Source organism: Egretta garzetta, unplaced genomic scaffold (genome assembly GCF_000687185.1).
Source record: "Egretta garzetta isolate BGI_Z169 unplaced genomic scaffold, ASM68718v1 scaffold297, whole genome shotgun sequence".
NCBI classification, from domain to species: domain Eukaryota; kingdom Metazoa; phylum Chordata; class Aves; order Pelecaniformes; family Ardeidae; genus Egretta; species Egretta garzetta.
This window is the reverse complement of record NW_009260410.1, coordinates 1,884,063-1,907,366: the sequence shown is the minus strand read 5'-3', so window position 1 is coordinate 1,907,366 and position 23,304 is coordinate 1,884,063. Positions and strand designations below refer to the sequence as shown.

Sequence of the window (23,304 nt, the reverse complement as noted above, 5' to 3'; positions counted from 1 at the left end):
TGTAGTGCATAAAGTTCAGCACACGCTGAAATCACCTCTTGAAATCAGTGCTATTCACAACTTGGTAACATTTGTGATAACCACTTCTGTCAAGGACTATACTTATTTCTCCTTTTGTTTAGAGAAAAGTACTAATTAGAAAGGGCTCAGTTTCATGTAGAATGAATTTTGTTTATCTGCTAACTGCTTTCTTCTGAAATCACTTATCTTTCCTTCACGTTATTTGCAGTGGTGTCTCACTGATGTAAACCAGTTGTTCTTTAACTTCTGGAGCAAAACATTTTCTCAGCAACTGTCACTTGGCTTGATACAGATCTGGGAGCCCTGATATGAAGGGATGATCCAATCTTTATAGCGGTGTTTGCAGAGCAGAGCTCTTTTTAAGTTTGAACCTTTGTACTTCTCTGCGGACTAGATGTTGCAGGAAACCCTAGTAATGCTGCTTTTTTTCTGTTTATTTTCTGACAGATGATTCAAGAGAGCAGGGTTCTCATTGAGACGGCAGACATCACTCACGACAAGATTGTTCAGTGCCAGAAAGCAGGTAATACTTCTTTATTGTGCGGTTCTGGGTGGGAGATGGGAAATGATGTGCCATAATTTACTTACAGTTTGTGACTGACTCATGCAATCATCTTTCACCTGGTATAGACGTGAGCAACCTGGTCTTCCCCTGACAGACTCCACCTTCCTGAAGGCTCATCCCTCAGTAGCAATGCAGGCGTGGGATCAGGGAAAAATCCTCAGCTTTCACCTTACAAGCTATTTCTCCATCTGCTCTACAGCTCTGAAATGTCTGACAGCATTTAAATTAGTCAAATGAGCTAGAAAGGCATTCAATTAAAACGAAGGAGTGAGAAGGCATGCTGCCTTTACTGAGCTCCGTTCTCTACCACAATTCATTCCCTTAAACACAAAGGAGGCAAGAGGTTTTGAAAGCAACAGGACCAAGCTCTGTTGCCTGCCTTTACTTACTTTTGCTGTTTAGATTTGTTTTAGACCTTGGAAACTTTTGCCGGTGTAATTCCATTGTATCACGGTGAATCTGTGTGGCTATGCATTATGTACGTCAGGTATATGGGTGCAAACCACTGTAAGTAGGCTTAAAGTAGATCATACGTTGCTGGTGTATTGTACTGGATGTCTTTATCTGAACTAGGGCTCTGCCTCGTGTGCAGCAGTAGAAAGGGAAGAGGTGGTTTCAGAAGCGGCAACCCGCCTGCTGTCTGCTCTGCCGCAGGTTCACACTCCTTTTTCAGGGTGGTAGAAATCACCAAAGTGATTCACAGTTCAGCTTATTCATGCAAACCCCTCTTCACCACTTGTTCAGGATTGGGGGCTAGACTTGGAACGGGGACGTGTCTCCTGCAGTCCCCACTGATACACGAGAATAAGCCCTGCTAGAGAGATAAGAGTCCACGTTTGGTGGTGGTAATCCTCTACAACTAAATCCAGCAGCTTTCGCGTATCAGAAACCATGCTGAATAAATACATGCAGTGTATTTCTATCAGGGGTTTACACTGCAGAAATTAAATCTCTTTTCAGTTTGTTTAGTTATACAGCTGCACCTTTCCTAACCTGTAGCAAGCCGCGAAGGTCAGTAATGCAAACACTTGCTACTACATTTAATTTGTGTTCTTGGGCATAGTCTTCTGGGACCACAACAATTATAAATACTATTGTTTCTGATAGGCATTTTTGGATTTGGCAAGTGATGCAGGCTGCTGCCATTTGCTTCTATTAAATGTAAATAATGAATGAAACTGATGTTTTGTAGTAAATCCTTTCATTCATCTTTTTAATTAGAGGAATTTTGGAAACTGTTTCAACAATAGCATTTAACTGATTTCTATGTGATGCAAGAGCAGGGTGGAACGTAGTGCTTGCTCTTCGAAATTCAGAGCTCGAGCCATGCTGGCGCTGTGGCAGCAAAGGGATGAGAGGCAAGCAGCTATGTCTTGCTGGATTCTATGGGCCTCATCTTGTGTCATGCCTTGGCTTCTGTGTATCTGCATATAAGTGGCATAAATATCTTCTACCCAAAGCCTTCATCAGGTGTAGAGGGTTTAGGAATGGGACAGTGAGAGGAAAATGCAGCACTGGGGGGTCTTTCTTGATGGTACAATTCAAGAGCAATGCTTTGCACTAAGTTATGCAGACCCTCAGCAGTGTCAGCCAGCTTCCTACGCGCTCTGCACTGTGCGCAGAGGGAAGAACCCATGAGCTTGTCTGGGTGTCTTTGTGAGCAGAGGGGTGGAGACGCATGTAGAGAACACGATGCAGGACCATGCCTCCACACTGATGCCCAGAGTTTCATGCACTTCCCCTCTCCTTCTTTCCCCCAGCAAAAAGATGAATTTCTCAAGTTTGTTCTCTTTGCTGCTGTATCTACTTGTATTGTCATTTGTTTTGCTTGGTTAGCCTTAAAATATCATTTCTGATTGCGAAGAAGGCTGGAGAGGTATGAAGTGCACTTCTGAAGCCTCAGGATTTAGACAGAGGAAAGGAGTAGGGGAGACAGGATCCCTCACCACGCTCAATTGCTTCATTGCAAACGCTACCCAGGCAAATTGTTAAATAACATTTTCAGTGTGGCGAGGTGAAGCACTCAAAATTAAGAGGTGTCAGAGGTACAACTGCCTGTGACATTGTCATTCACCTCACCCCAGTCCTGTTCCCTTTGAACATGTGTTCCCACCAGACCTCTGCTTCACATCGTAGCATGTTTTGGTCCAGGCTCCCTGTGCCACAGTGTCCTGCCTGCTCCCCCAGATGGCTTCTTATCTGGTTTTGCTGGTTCTGTTGGTTTTTTTTCATGTGCAGTCTCAGCCCAATGTGCAGTGGTCAGCAGCAGCTTGGAGGACTGAACTGCTAAATGTTTTCGTTGATGCTCCTACCTGCAGCCTAACAAATGTTTGTGGCTCCCTCTCTCCTGGGCAGCACTGTCTTCAGGTTACAGGTGGGGAAAGTGAGATCCGGGGGGAAAAATAGCTAAAAGGGTGCTGCATAAAGGCAGGGCTGTCCACGTGGAGCTGTGCACCATTAGCCTTCATGTTTTTTTGTGGGACAAAGTGAGTCATTTGAAGGTTTTCTTTCACGTACTGCAGTGAAATGATTTGTAAGTCAGTTGGCACGAGGCACACCTGCAGGGGAATCTTGCTTGGGGTGCAGTTATTTAGACTGCTTTCCAAAGGAAATGCTGCAGGAGCTCTGTTACCCTTGACAGGCAAAACCTGTGAGTGGGAGAAGTTTTGGAACATAAACCATAAAGTCTTGCATTGTGTGGAGTTGAACTGCCTCAGTGTTATCGAGCTCCTGGAGTCGGTGCAAGGCAAGAAGAATCCTATTGTTAGTCTTCCAGGAATGCTTCAGGCAAGCTGCGCCGAGTGCAAGCCTGCCTTGGGCTGTCGAAGGACTGACTCCTTCAGCAACTCGCTAGACAGCCCTCCACGTCTCCTCCGTGCAGGTGTTCTCTCAATGGGAATTTCTTTGATGTAATTTCAATGACACTTGGATTTGCGAGTGACATTTGCCTTAAAACCTTAGGGGAGGGAGAGCTGTGAAACAACTGGAGATGGAACTTGGTTTGTTGAGCCAGGATGGGCTTCAGACATTTTGGAGTGATTTAGTGCCAATTTGGCCTTTGTAAGGTACAAATTAAGGGAACACAAGCAGCTCTCTCTCCATTTTGTCTTTTAATCCACACCAGACCCAGAGAAATGTTTGCATACACTGTGCAAAGCCTGTGGAATTGGTGGGCTAATTGGACTCGTTAAGGCTTTTAATCTGCTCCCAGATTTCCTGAATTCTTGTATCCAGCAACAGATTTGCAGACATTTGCCACAGAAACTGGCAATGCAATGTAACAATTCCCAGGGCTGCGGCTGGAAGTCTCAGTTCCCCAGGCTGCAGGAATAGCAATCCTGTGATTAGCGGTACGCGTTTCTGACATAATTTATCATTGTGAAGTACAAGGGCTTTTCTGCATGACTGTGATTAAGATTAATGAGGAGCTGTGCATTTGAGTCTGTATTTGCTGTGCTGAACAGGTATCTTCCACGTCTGTCAGACTGCCTTCCAAGGTACAAAACCAGAAAGTGACAAGCGATTGCCTTTTGTCGCAATATTGCCAGCAATGCAGACTGCAAGCAGAAGCACTGGAGGAGTGTTTGGGGGGGGACCAGGTGCATGCCTGTGTGGAACCCCGAGCACTGGAGAGTTAGGCACAACTGCAGGATTGCACGTGACCCTTTTCTCCTGGAAGATGCTCTCCAGGATGGGGTTATAACGGGGAAGGGGGAGAAACACAGAAAGTGGTTGTAGCAAGTACCAGCTGCGAGACTGAAAATGCTCACTGAACATTTTGTAGGGGAAATCGATTGTGCACTGGGTGATGTAGCAATCTGTATTTTTAGGAATGGAATTCCATGAAGAGCTTCATAACCTTGGGACAAAGGAAGGTTTGAAAGGAAGAAAACTAAGCAAAGCCATTGAGAGTTTTGCATGGAATATCACAGTGCTGAAGGTAAGCACAGGAAACACCACCTTGTGTCTCCTATTAACTCTGTAAGCAAACCTTTGCTCTTTTAGTTCATCTATTTGTACTGTCTCACTAATGCTGAAGCAACATTTTGTTTTAATGGGATGTATAAATTACCCCCAATTACTGAGATTCATCAAGTATATCTAATTACACCTCTGGCTTGGAAGCTGTGGAAGGGAATTTAGCTAAGCCTGAACAAAAAAAGGAATGATAGCTTGTGGTTTGTATGCCCAGGGGCCTGGTTTTGGTTGGTTGTTCTGCCCTACACACCCTGAATGTGACCTGTCCGGGGTCACTGTGGCTCAGACACTTGTTTTGTAAAATGAGGACTAGAGCATCTCTTTGGGAAGGGATGGAACTGGGGGGAGTGTCATGAAAAAATCCATGAGGAATATTGTAGATCCTGCAGAAATGTCAGGATTAGGTTTCAAAAGTGGAACATTATCCAAACAGCTAAAAAAGGGAGGGATGAAAATCCCTCCATCCTGGCTGCACAGTGACACGCTGCTCAGTGACCATGTTACTCACCAGGCTTTAGCTACTGGTTTGTCGCCGACCGGCCCCAAATTGCCACAGCAGCTGGATGTCTGAGCCTGGGTGAAGTTACCCAGGTACAGCCAAAGTTGGAAAGAGGAGAGGCTCTGATGCAGCCATAGCAGACGGCAGTGAGAGGGCCTGAGCCAAGCATTTGGATTGTTAGCATTCAGCTCATGCCGCCTTTTACAGGCTCGTTTCCCACCTTGCTCTGGTAGATCACACTTTGATTTCCCCTCCTTCGCTCCCTGCTGCTCACTCCCTCCAGCTCCCGTGAAGCAAATTGCCTTGTCCGACAGCATCTCCCTGGAACCTCCCCAGTGCCTGTCTCTTTGCTGGCGTCCCAGGGTGAGCCAGCTGATGACAGGGAATTTTTACAAAGTTCCTCATGAAATATACACCTAAATGTAACGTGCAACAGCAGTAGCAAGAGTAGTAGGAGATGCATGCTTCAGTGTCGGGGAGACGGACAGAACGCTAACACATCCTGAGCAGGAGAGGGAAAAAGGAGTTGGGAACGAAGAGGCTGAGGGGCAAAAATTGGTGGGAGAGGCTCTTGCTGGTAGAGAAGGGTTAGAGAAGACCTGGGGGATGCCTGTGGTTCCCTGCGTACCTTGATTCACCATGACAGTGGGGGGAAAGTGAGTACTGGAGTCAATGTAGGCTCAGTTAATAGGACCTCTAATGAAGAGAAAAGGCAACCAATTCAAACGTGATGGAAGGGACTGACCTTTTCCACACAGCATAATTGAGGCAAGTAGCTAAAGAGGACAGAAAACCCCCCAAACACTAGGCAGTTCTGAATATTAATCTGAATACCTTTAGCTGTGTTAGGTGAAATAAATGCTTCGTGCTCAGAGTCACTCCAAACATGGTCAGGGTTACTCTAAACTTTTCCATTTTTAGATGTTTGTCAAATGAGAAATTCAGACCTCTGAGGGTGACCTATGATTAATGAAGGTACAAGCAGGGTATCAGAGAAACATTTCCTATGAAAAATAATTGCTGCCTAGCACATACCGTCAACATACTAAAAGCATTTCAGACATCTAGTCAAGGTCAAGGAATAATTGACATGTTTCATTTCTAAGTCACAACTTCATTTTTACCTTTTTCACATAGTAAAACATGATCAGAGTTTGTGGCAACTACCCATGGGTATAAATGCACATGAAATACCTTTTCATTCTGACAGACGTCCAACTCAGCAATGACATAGACAATTAGGAATGCGGTTGTCAGACCTCAGGTGTCTGATATGAGACTGTCAGTCATCGTTCTTCTTTCTAAACTTGTTTTTTCCTTAAATAATACTGTATTTCAGTGTCCCTGCCGATAACAAACCTATTTGCTAGTTACAGCTGCATCTCGTGTTTGGCACTAACTCCCCTCCCTGCTGGTGAGAGCTTCCCAGGAGGATTTGGTGAGGAGAGACCAACAGCAATGCCCCACTCAAGCCATCACTGTCTTCCATATGCCTAGTGTCAGGGTGGTCACTACAAATATATTTCACTAGATGTTGGTATAGTGATGTAAGAAAAGAAAAAAAAGTAGCCCGTAACACCTCGCAAATGCATCATCACTAGGTGAGGTGAGTGAACGGCACACCACCAATGGGAGAAGGCCCCTTTGTGTGCCCGGGGTTGTTGGAGGCAATTACATCATGCGGCAGTAGTCAGTTTGTGTGAGGTGCCCATGAGCAATAGCAAGTATTAGGTTGTGCTCGTGCCTGCCAGGTGATTAATAGTCTTTTCCTAGGCTAGTGAAGCAAAGGCATACTTAATTAATGTATTTCTTTATAAAGGCTCATTGCAATAGGTGAGCTTTGAATATAAGGAGGGGGTGCAATAAGAAATTGCTACTAGCAAAATCATTAAATAGTTACAGAGTGCAAGATTAAAGTATATTTTATAAAAATCATAACTGTGGGCATTATTCATGTTTAGAAATGCCCTGAGGTACTTTTAAGAGGTACCTAACGAGAATGAATCAAAATAATATGTCATTTTCTTCCATAGTTTATATAAACTTAATTACATTTTAGTAACAACCACTAGAAGAACAAACTGTTTGCCAGAACATATAAATGTAAGTAAGAATAGGGACATTATAACTTGGTGACAGTCAACTTTGACCTATATACATATTTTTTAAATGTCACATCTACTTATTTGGTCCCATGTTATGTAAAATACTGTCAGGCTTGCAGTCAGCAATATTGGGAGGCACAATGTCAATACAGAAATGTCAAGACAGAAAAATCACGTTCTCACAGCGATGTTACAGGAATGGTTATGATCCCAAATTTAGCCTCACTTTCATTTTTATTTCCATGCGCCACGGTCTCTGTTTTCCTTTCTGTATTTTATTAAGTGCCAGTAAAATGCAAAAGTAGCACAAGAAATTTTGTGTTTACCACCTCAACAGGGACCATGGCACTAGGGACCGTTTGTTTCATCCCAACGAGTACGCTTGGCTCGGCCAACCCTCTCTCGCACCAAAAGTTCACAATTAATTTTCATGAGATATTTGTCCAGTTTTAAAATAGGTGACTATCCATTTCACAGAGCGAAGGGGTTCATGTGGGTGTGTGGGCTGGTGCGTGTTTCTCCCCAGATGCTGGTGTTCCTCCTGCTTTCCCCTGGCCTGGAGGTCACCTCTTCCCTGGCACGTGTGGCCGCCTTTGCAGGCAGGAGTGAGCTTGGAGAGAGGGGGGCACCGGGCTGCGTAAGGCAGCAGCTGAGCAGCCTCGTCAGGGCAGTTCTGGCTTTGAGCTCACGAGTCCTCCTGAGGGCTGGGACATAACCACTTGCACTCGGTGCCACTGTAGAGCACTAGGCAGCTTTCAGGTCAGGTATGTTCACATATGGGTTCAGGCGGCGTGCATGCAAGGCCAGCTCTTGCCTGCATGTTGATAGTAAATATCTAGACAGTTAATATACCAACCTACTGACTTATTTGTATACAAAACATGGGAAGACAAAGATAAAGTGGCATTTACTGTTTTGGTCTTCTACTGAAGGGGAAAGCACCTGAATGTTTGAACCTAATCTCTGCTCTGAAACGCATTCATGTTTTTTTAAATCATTTTTGCTGCTCATGATAAGATTTCGCCTCTGTTGCGGTGAGTGTGTTCTCTCTTACTAGGACTCCAACTGTTAGTGCATGCTACAAGCCATCAAGTGGTTAAATTTTCAGGGATCATTTCAACACCCATCCATGAGTGTATCTGCTAATTATCCTGCATTTAAATTAATGCTGATTAGATGTATAAAGAGAGAGGTTGCTGAATACAGGAGGCATACAATTATTAAATTGCTAATGCAGTTCACTCTTTGGGGGAGAAATCCACAATTTCATGATGTAGTCGTGATCGATGTTAGCTCTGGTATAAGTGGTTTTATGCAGCAAAAGTGTGCACAAATAATGCTTTTGGAGGATCACCTTCACAAATTACCTGTTTCTTCATCACAGTCATTTGTGACAATCAGCCTTCAGTTGCTTGGGAGACCTGCAGCATCCAGACCTCTTGCTTGGGTAGCAGAACCCCAAATGTGCACTTTGAGGCTTACTCGGAGAGATAAAACCCAGATTTCTGAAAGATGTGCATACAGGTAGCCATATACTTCTCTGGCTTCACCTAAATGGAGCTGAATTTAGCATCACTACAAGGTAGCAGTTTTTCTTATGGATATATATTGGACTGTGACCGTTATTGTAAAGCACCTTACGCACAATGGTGCCTCACAGAGTTGCTGCTGATCTTTGGAAGAACCAGGTCCATTCACAGCCTTAATTTAAGGGTTATTGTAGTGCCCTGTGGGAGTGTTTTTAAAGGATACTCTACAGTATTCTGTACTGTCTTGTAAGTAAGATTTATTTGGGCCTTTTCATATCAGTCCTGTTTATTGTAGTTAGGCAAGAACCATGGCCTCACTCCTTAGCATGCTACTGAGTGGACAAAAGAGCAGCATGGCAGTATCTTGGGGGCAATTTGTGTAATTAAGCACAATGGTAACAATATATTCTACCAGGTGTCATACAATTGCTGCCAAAGGATTTGCACAATGATTTACACTGTCTAAGTCTTAAGTGAGAGCACGATGCATTCATGAGCCCCCGTAAAGCTGCCGCACTCCACGTACCATATATTTCTTTCCCCATGTCAATCAGGCTTTCCCCTGCACCCTGAAAAATTCCTCATACCTTATGCCCCTCCTTTTCCCAGCATATCTCTGTGGACATAAGCATGTCGGTGCTCAATTTGTGAAACTGCTAAAATAGATTAAATATAATCCATAGTGGCTTAGCAACAAATTCTTGTGATTTGCTGTCATCTTGTGGGAGTGATAGTCCATCAAGAGCAGTAGGCAGGAGTGGTTGGCGTGGCACAGAGACTTCACGCTTGCCTTTAAATGCAGGACTCGTATTGTTCCAGATCTCATCTCCAGCTCTCCCAAGAGAAATATGTTTTGAATGTGGTTACCCCAAAGGTTCTTTTCCTGAGAGCTTAAATGCCTCGCCTGCTGTCTTGTCCCCACATTGTTTACATATCCTTTGTTGATGAAGTTCAGAGTGGCGTTTCTAACTTTTAAACCTCTTCAGACTGTGTGCCCTGGCTGCTTGTGAAGGATCTGCTGCCTTACTCCGAGACCGGCTCAGCTGTTGGGCCACTCAGTCTTTGATGAGATGACAGATTTTATAAACATATGAGGAAATGCAGAGCTGCTCTAATTATTCACATCATCAGGTTGGTCCCTTACATGTGAACTGAAGGACAAAAAAGAAAAAAAAAAAAGTAACACAAACCAGCTGGGTTTCTGAGAGAGTGTTGAAGAGGAGGTGACAGGGTCCAGCAAAGTTGACATCCATTTATTGTTGTAAATACCAACCTGCTTAGCTTGAAGCAGTTCATGTAAAAGTAGAGGGAAAGGTGAGGGAGGAGATAGGTTTAGGTTGCTCCTTACTGAGCGTGGAAGGAAGGGTCCGGAGGAGCAGCGTGGGAGCACAGCTCATCCCCCGGGGCCTTTGCGTGCTCTGAATGCGGTGCTGAGCAGGGTGGAGGCTCCCGGCTCTGGAGCTCCTTCGGAGGGCAAAGCCTGTGCTCCTGGCCCTCAGGCCCTGCTGCTGGGCTCCTCTGTCTGCAGGGAGGTGTTCAAGGTTTTTCTGGGATATTTTCTGGGCTGGGGGCATTTAAAGTCCTTTAAATGATATTGAGCTACAAGATAAGGAGGTAAAAGTGTGTGATTCACGTGCAAACCTGTTTTGATTGGTGTATTTTGTAAACCAATGGAACCAAACCACCTAGTTATAAGGTAGGCGGATCTTTCTGGTACATAGCAAGGTGCTGTTCTCTGCTGATTCAGGTGGTAAATGTCTCCTCCAGCTCTCCCCCATAGTGCTCACAGCGCTGCCTTTTGCCGTTCTCGCCCAAGCCCCAAGGCAGGAACCAGAGCTCTTTAAAAGGCACTTAAGTCTCGGTGGATTTTGTCAGTTGTGTCTGGTGATGGAAACTTCTCAAGTTACTTCAACAGCGTGCATCAGGGTAAAATGAGTGTAATCCCAGTCTCTCAGCGGTGCTAGTTAATCAACTGGAATATCCTGTTCTTCTTGGCCCTCAGCCACACTGCCGAGCATTGCTCCGGGGAGGATGTAGCGAGCGTCTCAAACAAGTACAGCATGGCCTCCCTGGGCACCTGGCTGCTCCCTGCGAGCTTTTGAAGCCCTAAATGGTGTTTCTGACAAGGTCTCCGTTTTCTTGGCCAAGGAAAATTTCAAGACGTGAAGTTGGATTTAGAGCAAATTAAATATTCACGTGTGTTTAAAATATACATAAAGGCCGCCCAGGCGATCTTAAATCTGCAAGTACCAAATGCTGGCAACAGCAGGGACTAATGGGGGGGAAGGGAGAGCAACAACCACCAGGGTTCACAGCTCTTGCTCCTTCACGATACTGTGAGTTTCTGGGTTTCAGCACTCACCTCCCCACCTCACGTGGCCCCCACAGCAGGACCAAGTCCAATTAATATTTTCTGTTCATTCAGGGAGCATCATTTTCTGACTTTTCTCCAGCCTTTAACAGCTATTTGGGTGCATAGAAAATAGGACTTGGAAGGGCCTGCGAGAGGCTGTGTTAGGTCCTCCTGCTGCCCCCATGCAGGATGAAGCCGAACATTTAGCTGCTGCGGATCTAAGCCCTGCTCAGGTGCTTGGCATGGAAGGTGCTTGGTATGAGGCTGTGTTTTTTTCTGTGGTGCCACCCAGTGTCTGGGGGACCCAGGGACCTGATGTCACTTGGGATTTGGGGAAAGAGCTGATGGCCAGAGTCATCTGAGCAGAAATGTGGGTCTCCGCCATTTTTCTCACTTGCCTCTTCCTCCTTCAGCTCCAGGGCTCTGCTCACGTGGGTGTTTGGCAATAGTGGGTTTAGGGACAAGACCCTCTTGCAACCAGTGTGGGACCTGAGTGTAGGACAGACCAAAACTGGAGGGTCACCAGAATTCATCCAGAGAACAAGTGCTGTGAGCTGCTTTCCTTTGGTGTAAACCTTTTCTAAATTTTTTTTTTTTGTTTTGGAGGGACTGCAATCCAAAGTTCTGCATTTCAGATGCGAATATTATTCCTTCAGTTCCACTGGGATGGGTTTCTATGTGCGCAAACACACATGTATGTGTGTATATAGGAGGTGAGACAGGCCATCAAATGCATAGGCAGAACAACAGTAACTTTGGGACAAAAAGAACAAATTAGAGAAATGAAAGATGGTATGAAAAGCCCCGAGTGATATCTTGCTTAGCCCATTTTCCTTGTATTTGACTAAAATAAGCCAGAGATAGGTGGCAAGCAATCTTGTGATGTGCCTTTTATTTTGAGTGATGTGACAAATTGCCAAAAGCCATGGATGCGATGCTAAGCCACTTGCAGCGATGGCGGTGGGAGACAGGGACAGGAGCACACGGGGGCGCTGTGCCCAGCGCCCCTTCTGCCAGGGCCACCGTGGTGGCCTGGGCTTCGAGCCCAGCAGAGGGTTGGCACGCTGAGGTGCTGTGTGTAGAAAACCGATTTTAGCACCGCTTCACAAATGGAGGCTTGTCAAGATGTTTAAATAGTGCTGGTCTGCCAAAATAGATGCCTGTCTCTCTCTTTGTGTAGGCTGGCTGCTCAGTCAAGCCCCCTCCTTGGTCAGCTGTCCTGTCTTGGGTACGGTCGTCTCTCTTTCGTAGAATCATAGAATTGTTAGGTTGAAAATGACCTTTAAGGTCATGAAGTCCAACCATTAACCTAACCCTGCCATCCCACCACCAAACCATGTCCCTAAGCACCTCATCTACCCATCTTTTAAATACCTCCAGGGATGGGGACTTGACCACTTCCCTGGGCATCCCGTTCCAATGCTTGACAACCCTTTTGGTGAAGAAATTTTTTCAAATTGTCCAACCTAAGCCTCCCCTAGTGCAACTTGAGGCCATTCCCCCTTGTCCTATCGCCAAGGAGAAGAGACCAACACCCACCTGGCTACAGCCTCCTTTCAGGGAGTTGTAGAGGGCAAGAAGGTCTCCCCTCAGCCTCCTCTTCTCCAGGCTAAACGACCCCAGTTCCCTCAGCTGCTCCTCGTAAAACTTGTACTCCAGACCCCTCCTGCCTCTTCTCCCCAGCCTCAAGCCCCCCTTCCCTCTGCGTCCCCCCAGTTGTGCGTATCATCTACGTCATGCTGAGGCAGTGGGAGAACCACCACCTTCTTTGCCTTACCTGTGCATCTGATTCTCCACCATCCCTGATCTGGACTAAACTTCTCCTGACTGTAAAGCTTGTCTCTAACTGTGTCGCACGCGTGTATTGCTCTGCATTTGTGCCAGCTTCACCCTGGGGCAGCTGCACGGGATCGGGTGCTCCACCATGCTCCTGCCGGTGGGGCAGACCCCGTCACAGCCTCAGCCCCGGCTGCGCTGCTGTCGCCTCTCTTCTCTACCAACCTGGCAGGGATTTTAGCACCTGGGTGTGAAGGCCATCTTCTTTCGGGGGTGTGGGTCATCCAGTCCAAAGACTGTGCAACTGGAAAAGTAATTAATAACATCCAGGCAATGATGTGTGAATACAAAGAGTTTGTTTTCCAAATGCTGCTCTGAGGAGCAACAAGTTTATCACCTATGAGGAGGTTACTTTAAAAATCAGCAGGTAGGATTACAAGTTCCTTGAGGGAACTCATCTTTTGGGGAAAAGGAGCTACTCTTGCACGTATGTGTGCCTGAGCAGAGCAGAGCAAATGGGTAGTACTGGGGGGGGCGGGGGGCAAGATGACTGAATGGAATAGTGTTTGTAGATGGTTCCCCATGAAAGGAGGTTTGCTTGGGTGCAAAAACTGGGATGGTGTCGTCTCCCATCCCTTGGAGGGGGAGACAGCAAAGGCATGAACTGCAAGCAGCATAGAAACTTTAGCAACTTCTGCCACTGTCCCCTCTCCTGCAGCGGTGACATTTTCATCTGAGACATGGGTATCAAAGACTGCCGTGCCCGGCAGTGGGGTTAACACAACATGGAAGTCATGGAAGTTGGGAATCCTGTTTGTGCCAATCTGCCAACGTGACCTCGTTTGGAGGAATTAAAAGGGCTGTAATGAAAATATAAGTTTCAGCAGAAATTCACACATTTCTTGCTTTTTATCTGTCAATGCTGTACTAACAAAGAAAGAAAGTGAGCAGCTGCCTCTCTGAGGTGTTACAGATTGCATTACAACCCAAGCCAAGCTGCCAGCCCTGCCACACACAGCTCAAGTGGCGAGGTGGTGTGCTGGAGGGGTGGGAGCCTTTCCTCCGGGTCATTTCCCGGCTGGTGGGGTGGCATGGGGCTGGTGCCCCAGGCATTGCTCTTGTCCCGATGCCTGGGGCTAGTGAGGGGCTTGGAAAGGCCTTTTCTTTCCCGGGTTGGCAGCGTCCCGTGGTGCCTCGCCCAGATGATGATTCACGACACTGAAGACCTCGGTGGTCTTTTCCCTTGCCCCCTTACCTTCACTGTTGCTGTTGTTTCAGGGTGGCCAGTTAAGCAGCATGGTATTTCTTATGCACCGAGACACACAAAATGGATGTTTTTTCTTGGACTCAGGGACTGACGATCACTTAGAAAACTCCAGTTATCTCTGTATGCAACTTAGAGGATTCCCGATGTCCCTTAAATAATATATGAGAGATTCAGTTGCATGGTTATTTATTATTGAAAAGACACATTACATTTTTAAATAATTTCAGTTGTATTTTAATCTCCATTATTTAGCAAATGGACTTTACGACCTAGAATTTGCTTTTGCTGCGCTCATCTTGTCCCTCCCCAGCTCCCACACATTGCCGCTACCGGCCCGCATAGAGATGACACCGATGGTGCCTGCCCAGGGCGTTTTGTCTTCCTCGTGTTTTTAAACTGCCGAATGCCGTTGCGAATCGGCATCGTGAGTCCTCGTAGAAATCTGGCAGAGCTGTGATTGCTTCAGGGCTAACAAAACACAGGTAGAGAAAACCCCCTTTGTTTTCCTCCAAATGTGGAGCTCGTGTGTGTTGGCTTGGCGCCCTGCCTGAGTCAGGGTAACCCACAGGCTCTGGGAGGATTTTTACCCAAAGCAGTTGTGTTCCTACACTGTTCAATTCCCCGATTCATTGAGACACGGGTCTTTGTGCCACCGGGGAGCTTCTCCTTCTGGCAGCCTGTGCGTGCATTGCCATCGCACGTTTCTAGGTGGCCCATGGAGGGACAGAGCAAGAGGCAACTGCTGCCAGAAGCCTCCACCCACAGCCATGTTTTCTGAATTTGTGTAGAGCTGTTGAGTGTCAGGGAGAGACTGGGGTACTGATTTGTACGTGGCAGGAACATTAAGAGAGGGTTGCATTTGCTTATTGTTAAATCTGAATTGCACTGTTCTTCGGGAGCTGTGAACTTGGTGCTAGCCTGAAATGGTTACATCTGAACGTAAGCTTTGGTGCGTGCCAAGAGGTTTAACATCATCTAAAAATTACCTTTGTGGTATATTTTGAGCTCATTACAGCTACTGTCAGCAGATCGCACGCAGTTTCCCAGTGCTTATAAACGATGGGAAGTCGACTGCCCCTTTTGTTGTGTGAATTACGTGCCAGCATCCACAAAACCCCGCTCCCTGTGGGGGAACTGGTGTCTAATTGAAGCAAAGTCCCTGGGGGAGCTCGGGAGGCGGTGAAAGCTGCGGGTTGCTCAATCGAAACTTCCTCCTCTCCTATTGCTGAGATGGCAGTTGGGTTTTCCCTGGCACTGTCAGTGGCCTTGGTCAAATCCGGTAACATTCTTTATAAGCGAGTGATCCCTTGTGCTTTGCTGAAGCTAAGGGCTAGCGTGTCTCTGTATGAATGTCGGGTCCTCCCCCTCTCCATCCCAAGCGTAGACAGGAATCCTCTCTCCATGTGTCAGGATGTGTGCAGCACCATTGCTAGCCAGGACCCTTGACGACCTCTGCACTTGCACGAGTACAGGACCCAGGGGAGCTGAGCTCTGAATCCAGCAGGCAGCGATTTGCTGACATGGCCTTCCCTGTTTCATCATGCTGGTCCAGCTTCCATTACTGTCTCCTGACATTGAAAAGAGAAAATGTGGTTGAAGAAATGAAATACTATTTAACTCAATGAGGGTATTTTTTCGGTTTTGTAGTCTGGAGCCACCAGCAGTAGAGGGCTGTGGAGTAAAGACCTCTGTGTTGACATACATAATTACTGGCAATACGGATCCACGGGGAGGGCTTGGGCAGTTGGTTGAAAGCCACAAACTGAAGTGGAAGTCGTAGGTGTTCAGTGAGACCAGGCATTTGCTTTGCAATTATTCTTCCCCGGCAACCCTGGTAGATCACATAAGCCCTAAATGTGGCAGGCATTCCCAAAAACTTGCGCGGGAGCTAGGGAAATCAGAGGCCCAAGTGCTTGTGAGTGGAAGCCAGCTTTACCTGATGAACAACAGATTGTCTTTTAGCTGGGTCAGATGAAATCAAGTGTAAGGTGACGAACACCACAGGAGCTAAAGGACCCTTTCTTATGGGTCATCTCCCTAGGTACAGATGGGAGCCATCTGGGGAGAAAACCCAAGGCAAACCCAGCAATTCTGTTGCTGTGGCAGCTGCTATTTATTTTTAGATCACAAAAAGAAAAAGATGGCATTGCTTATGTCAGGTAGGCTGTGTACGTGAGAGAGCATACTGAAAAAACACAACAGCCAGAAGAGGAAGTCAAAAAGGCCCGTACAGTAGGGTTTTTTTTTCTCCAGCATCCTTGGGGGTACAGGTCAGACACAGGCCCTCTATTGTCAGGAGGAGCTGTACTGATGTGCAGTGGTCGCTCTGAATTGACAGGTCAGGGGTGACAGTAATTGCAGTTAAGTGCTCTACGTGTTCTCGCTCGGTGTCGCCTGGGCTCCTGCTCCATCGCAGTGGTGACCGGGCAATGCTGGTGTACCTAGCAGCAGGGAGGGGGTGAGCTGCGTGAAGGCGCTGAAAAGCACCTGAAAAATTTTTTTATGTTTTCAAGCAGTGACAAAGGTGGTGGGAGTATCACCCTCACAGCTCAGCCTGAGGGGCTTAATTTAGCAGTCTGGGATGAGTGGGCTGAGCCTGGAGGATGCTGGCAGCATCAGGAGAAGGACAGTTTCCTTCAGGGGGTGGCTCGGTGGTCTGAAGCTGGGTAGTCTAAATTCATCTTCTCCGACCCTCACCAGTAACTGTTGAGGTATTACTACAGCCCTCTGTACCAGGCTTAAAAATTGAGTCCAATTTTGCTGAAAAACCTCTTCTTTTCTGTGACCTGGCATCGTAATGGGTTGGAAATTATGCTTGTTCAGTTTCCCTCTGACATTTTGGGGCAATGAATGTGTAAATGAATACTTACAGTCCCAGTCCTGCACCACTTATTTTTGTGCTTGGCTCATTCAGTTGGCTTTGTGTCTCCATTCCCATCCTTCACGGAGAGTTCTCGTGTCCAGCCATGCCTGTTTCTGACCCCCCTGATTTTCTCCTCCCCCCCCCGCCCAGTCACTTCATTCCAGTAGCTCTCTGCCTTCTGTGTCAGTGTGCTGCTTACAAAAATAACCATACCCGCTCCTGTTTGTGCTCGGTTTCACATCTGCAGTGGGAGGGCAAGGCTGGGATTCTCCCAAGGGAAACAAGCCCTGTTAGGACAGGGCCCACGGCCGCTGCACTCCCAGGAGCCTCGCTGACGTCTCGCTGGGGGAACGTGGGCAGAGAAGGTGGCTCAGCTCCGCTTTCACTGAGCCTGCTGGCCAGTCTCGCCAGCAAACCTGCCTTTGGCTGCAGGCGACCAGAATGACAGGGCTGGTCCCTGGACAGGGAACGTATCAGCCGACGGGGACGAGGTGGATCAGAGCATTTGCTTTGGGATCCTCTAAAATCCTGTTCCCTTCTAGCAGATAAACAGCATTTTGTGGGTTTTTTTTTTTCTTTCTTCACTTAACCTTTCATGTGAATCGGAGTTTTTGCTCTCAGCTTAAAAGCTTTCTGCTTCGGCGTAATGTTGTTTCTGGTCTCTGCTGCTTGTGAACAGGTTAGAAACCAACTGCCCAGAGCACCTTGCATGAAGGGAGGAGAGCAGCCAGACCGGAGGGGTGTCACATCCCCCCTGGGGGAGCGGGAATGGGGACCTCAGGTGGCTTCCACAGATCCCTGTGCTCCAGTCAGCTGGTGATGTTTGCCAGCCACCGCTGCGGCAGGAGGATTTGCAAACCATAGAGTTGCTAAGAAATTAGTGTTTGTGCCAGGAGGTTACTCAGAGACAAGGAGAGAGTCAGGAGCTGTGCGCAGGAGCAAGCGCTGCATGAGTATGCTCTGGTACCTGTCTGGAAACGTGGCGCTCTGACTGGCGTAATTTCATTTCATCTTAATTAGATTATTTCAGTGAGCATTAAGCACATGTGCAGGTATATTTTTTTTAGCTCATGTCCTAAGCAGTAATCTAAGGAGAGCAGCGAGTGTTTGTGCTACATCTCCTGTAACACTTCCCCCTGCCCCCCCCAAAAAACCCCTCAAAACCAGCACAGGTGCCTGTTGTCTTCAGTCAAAACAGAATCAACTGGGAGATTCGTCAGTAAACCTCTTCCAGGTTCTGATGAACTTCATGGGTACCTTGCTGTCAGTGCTTGCGATGAAGGGCAAGGGTTTGATGTTACCTTGCAGCCTGGGTGGCTGTGAGTCAGCGCAGGGGGCATGGGGGAGCAGGGAGGTGGGGGGGTGCCAGCTATTCCCAGCCAAGTGTTTTGCTCAGGGCTTGCTTTGCGCAGGTGTTTTGTTAGCTGCAAAACATCTCTTCTCCTGCAGCTGGTCCTCTTACTCAGAAAAATGAAATGTGAGAAAATTCTTCTCTTTCTGCCTCATTTTTCTTCCCCTTGTTTTCTTTTTCTGGGACTCTCTGGACTTTACGGGAGTTACCAGCTGGTGCTGGTACATGTGGGGAATTGGTTTCTGTGACCAAAGGAGGACAAAGAAATAAATGCCTGGGCATACAGCTTTGATTTCCATCTCATGGCTGTGTATCAAAAATAAGTAGTGCCTGATTTCTTCAATGATGTGGGGTTTTCTTAGTATTGATTGCGCACTCCCGGGGTCCCAGCCAACCCTTTGATTTCAAACTTATCACCAAAGAAAAGGCAAGCTCCTAGTGTGGAGGGGTTGACAGCGAGAGTCCATACATTTGTGGCTGTGCTTGCAAACTGTCTGCTAGATGCAGTGCCTCAGAGACGCACAAGCAGCTGAACTGCTCAGCACATGGCTAACATCAAATTAATGCCATTATTTCTGAAAGCAACAGAGTTACAGACAGTCGATGTTCACATTCATTGCTTTTGACAGCCTGATATAAGGTAATTTAATTTAAACGCCCAGATGAGAGAGAAGCAAGAGACATTTAAAAAAAAAAAATAAATAAAAGAAAATCTTACTCTTTTTATACATAAAATGCCTGCTTGAAGGGATGGATTAGTAGCCGTACTGTGCGATTGATTTGCAAGAGCCTGTGGATTTCAGTGGAGAGCAGTATTTAAAGATCAATCGGGAACGCTACAGCATGAGTGCTTTTGCCACTTAGGCATTCAAGCTTGATGTTAATTCCTTCTCAGACTTTGGTCTAGGGCCAGCAGGGTTTGGGAGGGCGCTTGACTGTGTTTCAGAGAGCAAGCTGGCCACGTATGTCCTTCGCCTTTATTTCATTAGGCAAATCCTGTAAGAGAATTACAAATACAGCCCCTCTTTCTGAAGTTGCCATGGCTGCACAAGGCAGCAATACACTTGCGTTGGCAAGGCCAGCCGCTAGAATCGGAAGGTTTTCTAAGTATTTGCTTTTTTCCTAATTGCATGACTGTTCTTGAGGTTCTCCTTGTATGACAAGAGGTGTTTTGTTCATTCCCACCTCCCAGGCTGCCCTCAAGGGTTGAGTTTGGCTGTGTCCCACAATTTGGGAATATACAAGTGGGGTGCTGAGGGGGCCGTCTCTCAGTATCCAGCACAGCCACGTTAACGGCACCTTTCCAACAGCTGGAAAAGAAGGCAAAAAATGCCAGGGGTGTTTTTCAAGGAGGCGCCACACCGGCAGCTGGCATTCCCTCTTCCCAACTGCTCATGCCGCTGCCTTGTGCTGCGGGATTGACTGCCTGGCTGTGCAGAGATCTGTCACCAGCCTCCTAGAAACCTAGCCAGGCTAATGCAGAACACCTCTGCAGATCCCTGCTTAATCGTCCTCTCCAATGCAGGCCTTTGGGGTAAGACCCAAGTGGCAAAAGGGTTCAGTTAAAAAGTTTTGGGGCTTGCGTGGGATGACCTAGTCATGAACAACTGGCAGATTGGTCTAGTTTGGGAGTTTACGTAGACGTAGTTAAAATCAGATGCAGCTGGTTTTCAGGTAACCTGGATGTTGTTCTTAACACACCACGTTTACAGTTTCAGCATCAGGCTCTGATCCCTGGATCAGAGTACCCATCTGCTATGACAAAATCAGTGAGTGTGTTAACAGAGTAGACCAGCCGCTTGTGGCCATGATGAGTGATCATACTAGAGCCACGTGTGAGGTTAAGAATCGAACTGTATTACAAGTTAGCACAAGAAGGACATGGAACTGCTGGACCAGGTCCAGAGGAGGGCTACAAAGATGATCCGAGGGCTGGAGCACCTCTCTTATGAGGACAGGCTGAGAGAGTTGGGCTTGTTCAGCCTGGAGAAGAGAAGGAAGAGAAGGCTGTGGGGAGACCTGATTGTGGCCTTTCATTACCTAAAGGGGGCCTTTAGGAAAGATGGGGAAAATCTTTTTAGTAGGGCCAGCTGTGACAGGACAAGGGATAATGGTTTTAAACTAAACCAGGGTAGGTTTAGACTGGATATAAGGAAGAAATTCTTTACAATGAGGGTAGTGAAACACTGGAACAGGTTGCCCAGAGAGGTAGTGGAGGCCCCATCCCTGGAAACATACAAGGCCAGGTTGGATGGGGCTCTGAGCAACCTGATCTTGTTAGTGGTGTCCCTGCTCACTGCAGGGGGGTTGGTCTAGATGACCTCTAGGGGTCCCTACCAACCCAAAACATTCTATGATTCTATTATTTACTTTGGTCATTATTTATTTATTCTATTTATTATCATTTATTAATTCATTTTTCTTAACCTCTTCCGTGTCTCTTTGCTATGGTGTCTGAACACCTACGCCTTGCAGAGTTCCATGCTTCAAAGAGGACTGGACTGAAATACTGCAACCTGATGGGTGCCCAGGGCAAGCTGGGGTCGAATGGGCTCTGTGGAGGGGCAGTAATCCAGATTCCTGCCTGCTTTGCCTGGAAACTGCTGAGAGCCCCTTCTGCTTTTGTACAGGGAGTTCCTGGCCGGGTTGCCATGTGAATTTTACCAACCACCTGGAGTAATGCTGGGGTTGTTCTCTCACTCTTACAACTGACTGCACAGGAAGAGAGACAGTGCCTTGGAAATGGTATTTGCAGAGCTGGTTACCCCATAGCTCTTCACCCAGCGGTTGGCCTTCAGTTGGGTGCTTGCCGGCAGGAGGCTGCTGGCTGGGATGCATCGCCACAGGGCTGCGGGTCTTGGCAAGCTGGTGAGGGCCCTCGAGGCTGTCAGTGTCGCTTGCAGATGTGGTTTCATTTCCAAGACTCACACAAATATCAGGTGCGAACCGGATTTTTTTCCCTGTGTAAGTAGTAAAACAGTTGGGAAATACAGTGCAGCCAAGGCCGGTTCTGCGCTCCCGGTGTTTTTCCTGGGTTTTTCCTGAGTTTGCTTCTGCTCTCTGAACCTGCTCGGCCCCCTGTGTAACAAGAGATGGGCAGGAAAGCCTGGAGCCAGCATCCATACTGCTGGTTCACAAAGTAAATGCAGAAAAGATGAAGTAAGGAGTAATCTGGGTTAGATACAGAAGTACTGGTCGATTGTTCTTGTTAGCTATTCCTCCTCCTCCTCCTCTTCCTCACCCTTGCTGTCCTAGCTGTCCCAGCTGCTGGATACAATGAGCTGAGCAGATCAGCCCTTGAGCTTCTTCTGACCTCGTTCCTTGGCACAACCTTTGATTCAATCTTAACGCTCATCTAAAAACTCCTGTTCACCTAGGTTTTACCACGTAACCTTGTGCCAAAGCCGCACATGGCGATCTGTTCCACAATAGTTTCTCTTTGCTGCTCACAGAGAGTTAACGCTTCACATAACAGCGACTGCCTTTCCCTGGGAGGGTATTTTCTTTTTCATACCTCTCAGATCTGTTGTCTATGTGATGTAATTGATTCTCAGCTCTGTTTCCTTCTTGCAAATTTTTGCTAGACCCTGCTTTGGGCAGTGGGAGAGAAGGTCTCTGGCTGTCAGTGACACGCTGATACACCAAAATGAGATGCTCAGTTTGACGTCTGAAATTACTGGCAAGCACTGTGAAACACGGTGCCTCAGGCCCCAGCAAGGACTCTGTCGGATCACCCACTGTACTCAGAGCCAAAGCTGGTGCTGGCTTCAGCCAGGTAGAAACGAACTCTTGAATTTGGTTCAGAATGGGACGTGCAGGAAGCTACGCCCAAACCCCAGACCTTAAATGATACACCAGTGGCACAAGGAGTGCCATTTAAGTGCCATCTTCTGTATTCGTGGCCTTTTTGTTTTCCTGACAGGAAGTGAATTTCTCCTATGCAAGCGTTTAAAATAAATTGGCAAATAACGTTTGGCCCCTGCTTTTCCTGTGGGGTAACTCATTTTTGCAATCCTTTATTTTTCGGTGTGCAAGAAGTGATTATATGCTTTGTGTATGATCTTTGTGTACAGTAATGTTTCATGCCAACGTGTGCACTGTGATCGCTATCACAGAGAACAAAGCAAAGCTCTTGACAAACAATATGCAATAATAACAAAAAGGGTGGGTTTGTAAAGTCTGCAGTGACACAGAAATAGTCTGTATGGTTTTGGAGTACTCTGTTCTGAAAGGTGGATGTATCATAATCAAATTCATATCAATGGTTCCCACATTTAACTTTGAAAGAGGCATGGGGAAATACCTGCTTTTCATAATAAGTTTAACATGGCAGTCTAATTATTTCATTAATTATTTCCTCCTCCAGATTACATTTCCAAAGCCATGCGCAATCATTTAATTGTGTGCCTCCTTACTGAAGTCCCGCTATCACACTTTGAAAATGCACCCCTTGCCGTAAATGCTGGCTCCACACAGAGTGTCCGAATATCACAGCAGCTCTCCAGCATTTCTGCTTTCCGAGCCCCTCGGCACTATCGGGGCTGTTACCTTACCTGTGTTACCTCTGAAATGTCAAGCGACGCAATGCTTGTGGTTGGTTTATTTGGCCGTGTCTGGCTTTTTTAGCCAACCACTGGTGGTCTCTGGAGATTTTTACTTTGTGATTAAATAATAATGTAAGAGCTTGTTTCTCTGAGAAAAAGTTAAAAAATAAGAGTAATATCATGAGCATGATGTGGCATGGGCGGTGAGACCTCTGTTATTTATTGTTTGTTTACTCAGCCCTCAAGGAGTGGAGAGGAAAGCTCCCCTAACGTGCTGTCAGAGAACATGTCTGCTGGGAGATAAGCAACTGTCTGTTTTAGCACGCAGCAGATTACAAAATGGCCTTTGCAGCCGCTGTTTCAGCCCTCCCTCCAAACGCAGCCAGTTTTGAATGCTGGGAGGGCCCTATTGCTCAACACGGGATTTTCCACTTCGCCGGTAGTAAAGCAAGG

The 23,304-nt window shown here is 46.9% G+C and overlaps 1 protein-coding gene across 1 annotated transcript in view; it reads left to right on the top strand.

Moving 5' to 3' along the window:
- The window catches only part of PLCL1 (phospholipase C like 1 (inactive)), a 43,099-nt gene that overhangs the window by 15,348 nt on the left and 4,447 nt on the right, over positions 1 to 23,304 (top strand). Inside the window, exons 3-4 of the mRNA XM_009643573.2 lie at positions 469 to 544; positions 4,417 to 4,526. Of these exons, the coding sequence (XP_009641868.1) occupies positions 469 to 544; positions 4,417 to 4,526 (186 nt within the window). The remainder of the gene's footprint in view (positions 1 to 468; positions 545 to 4,416; positions 4,527 to 23,304) is intronic.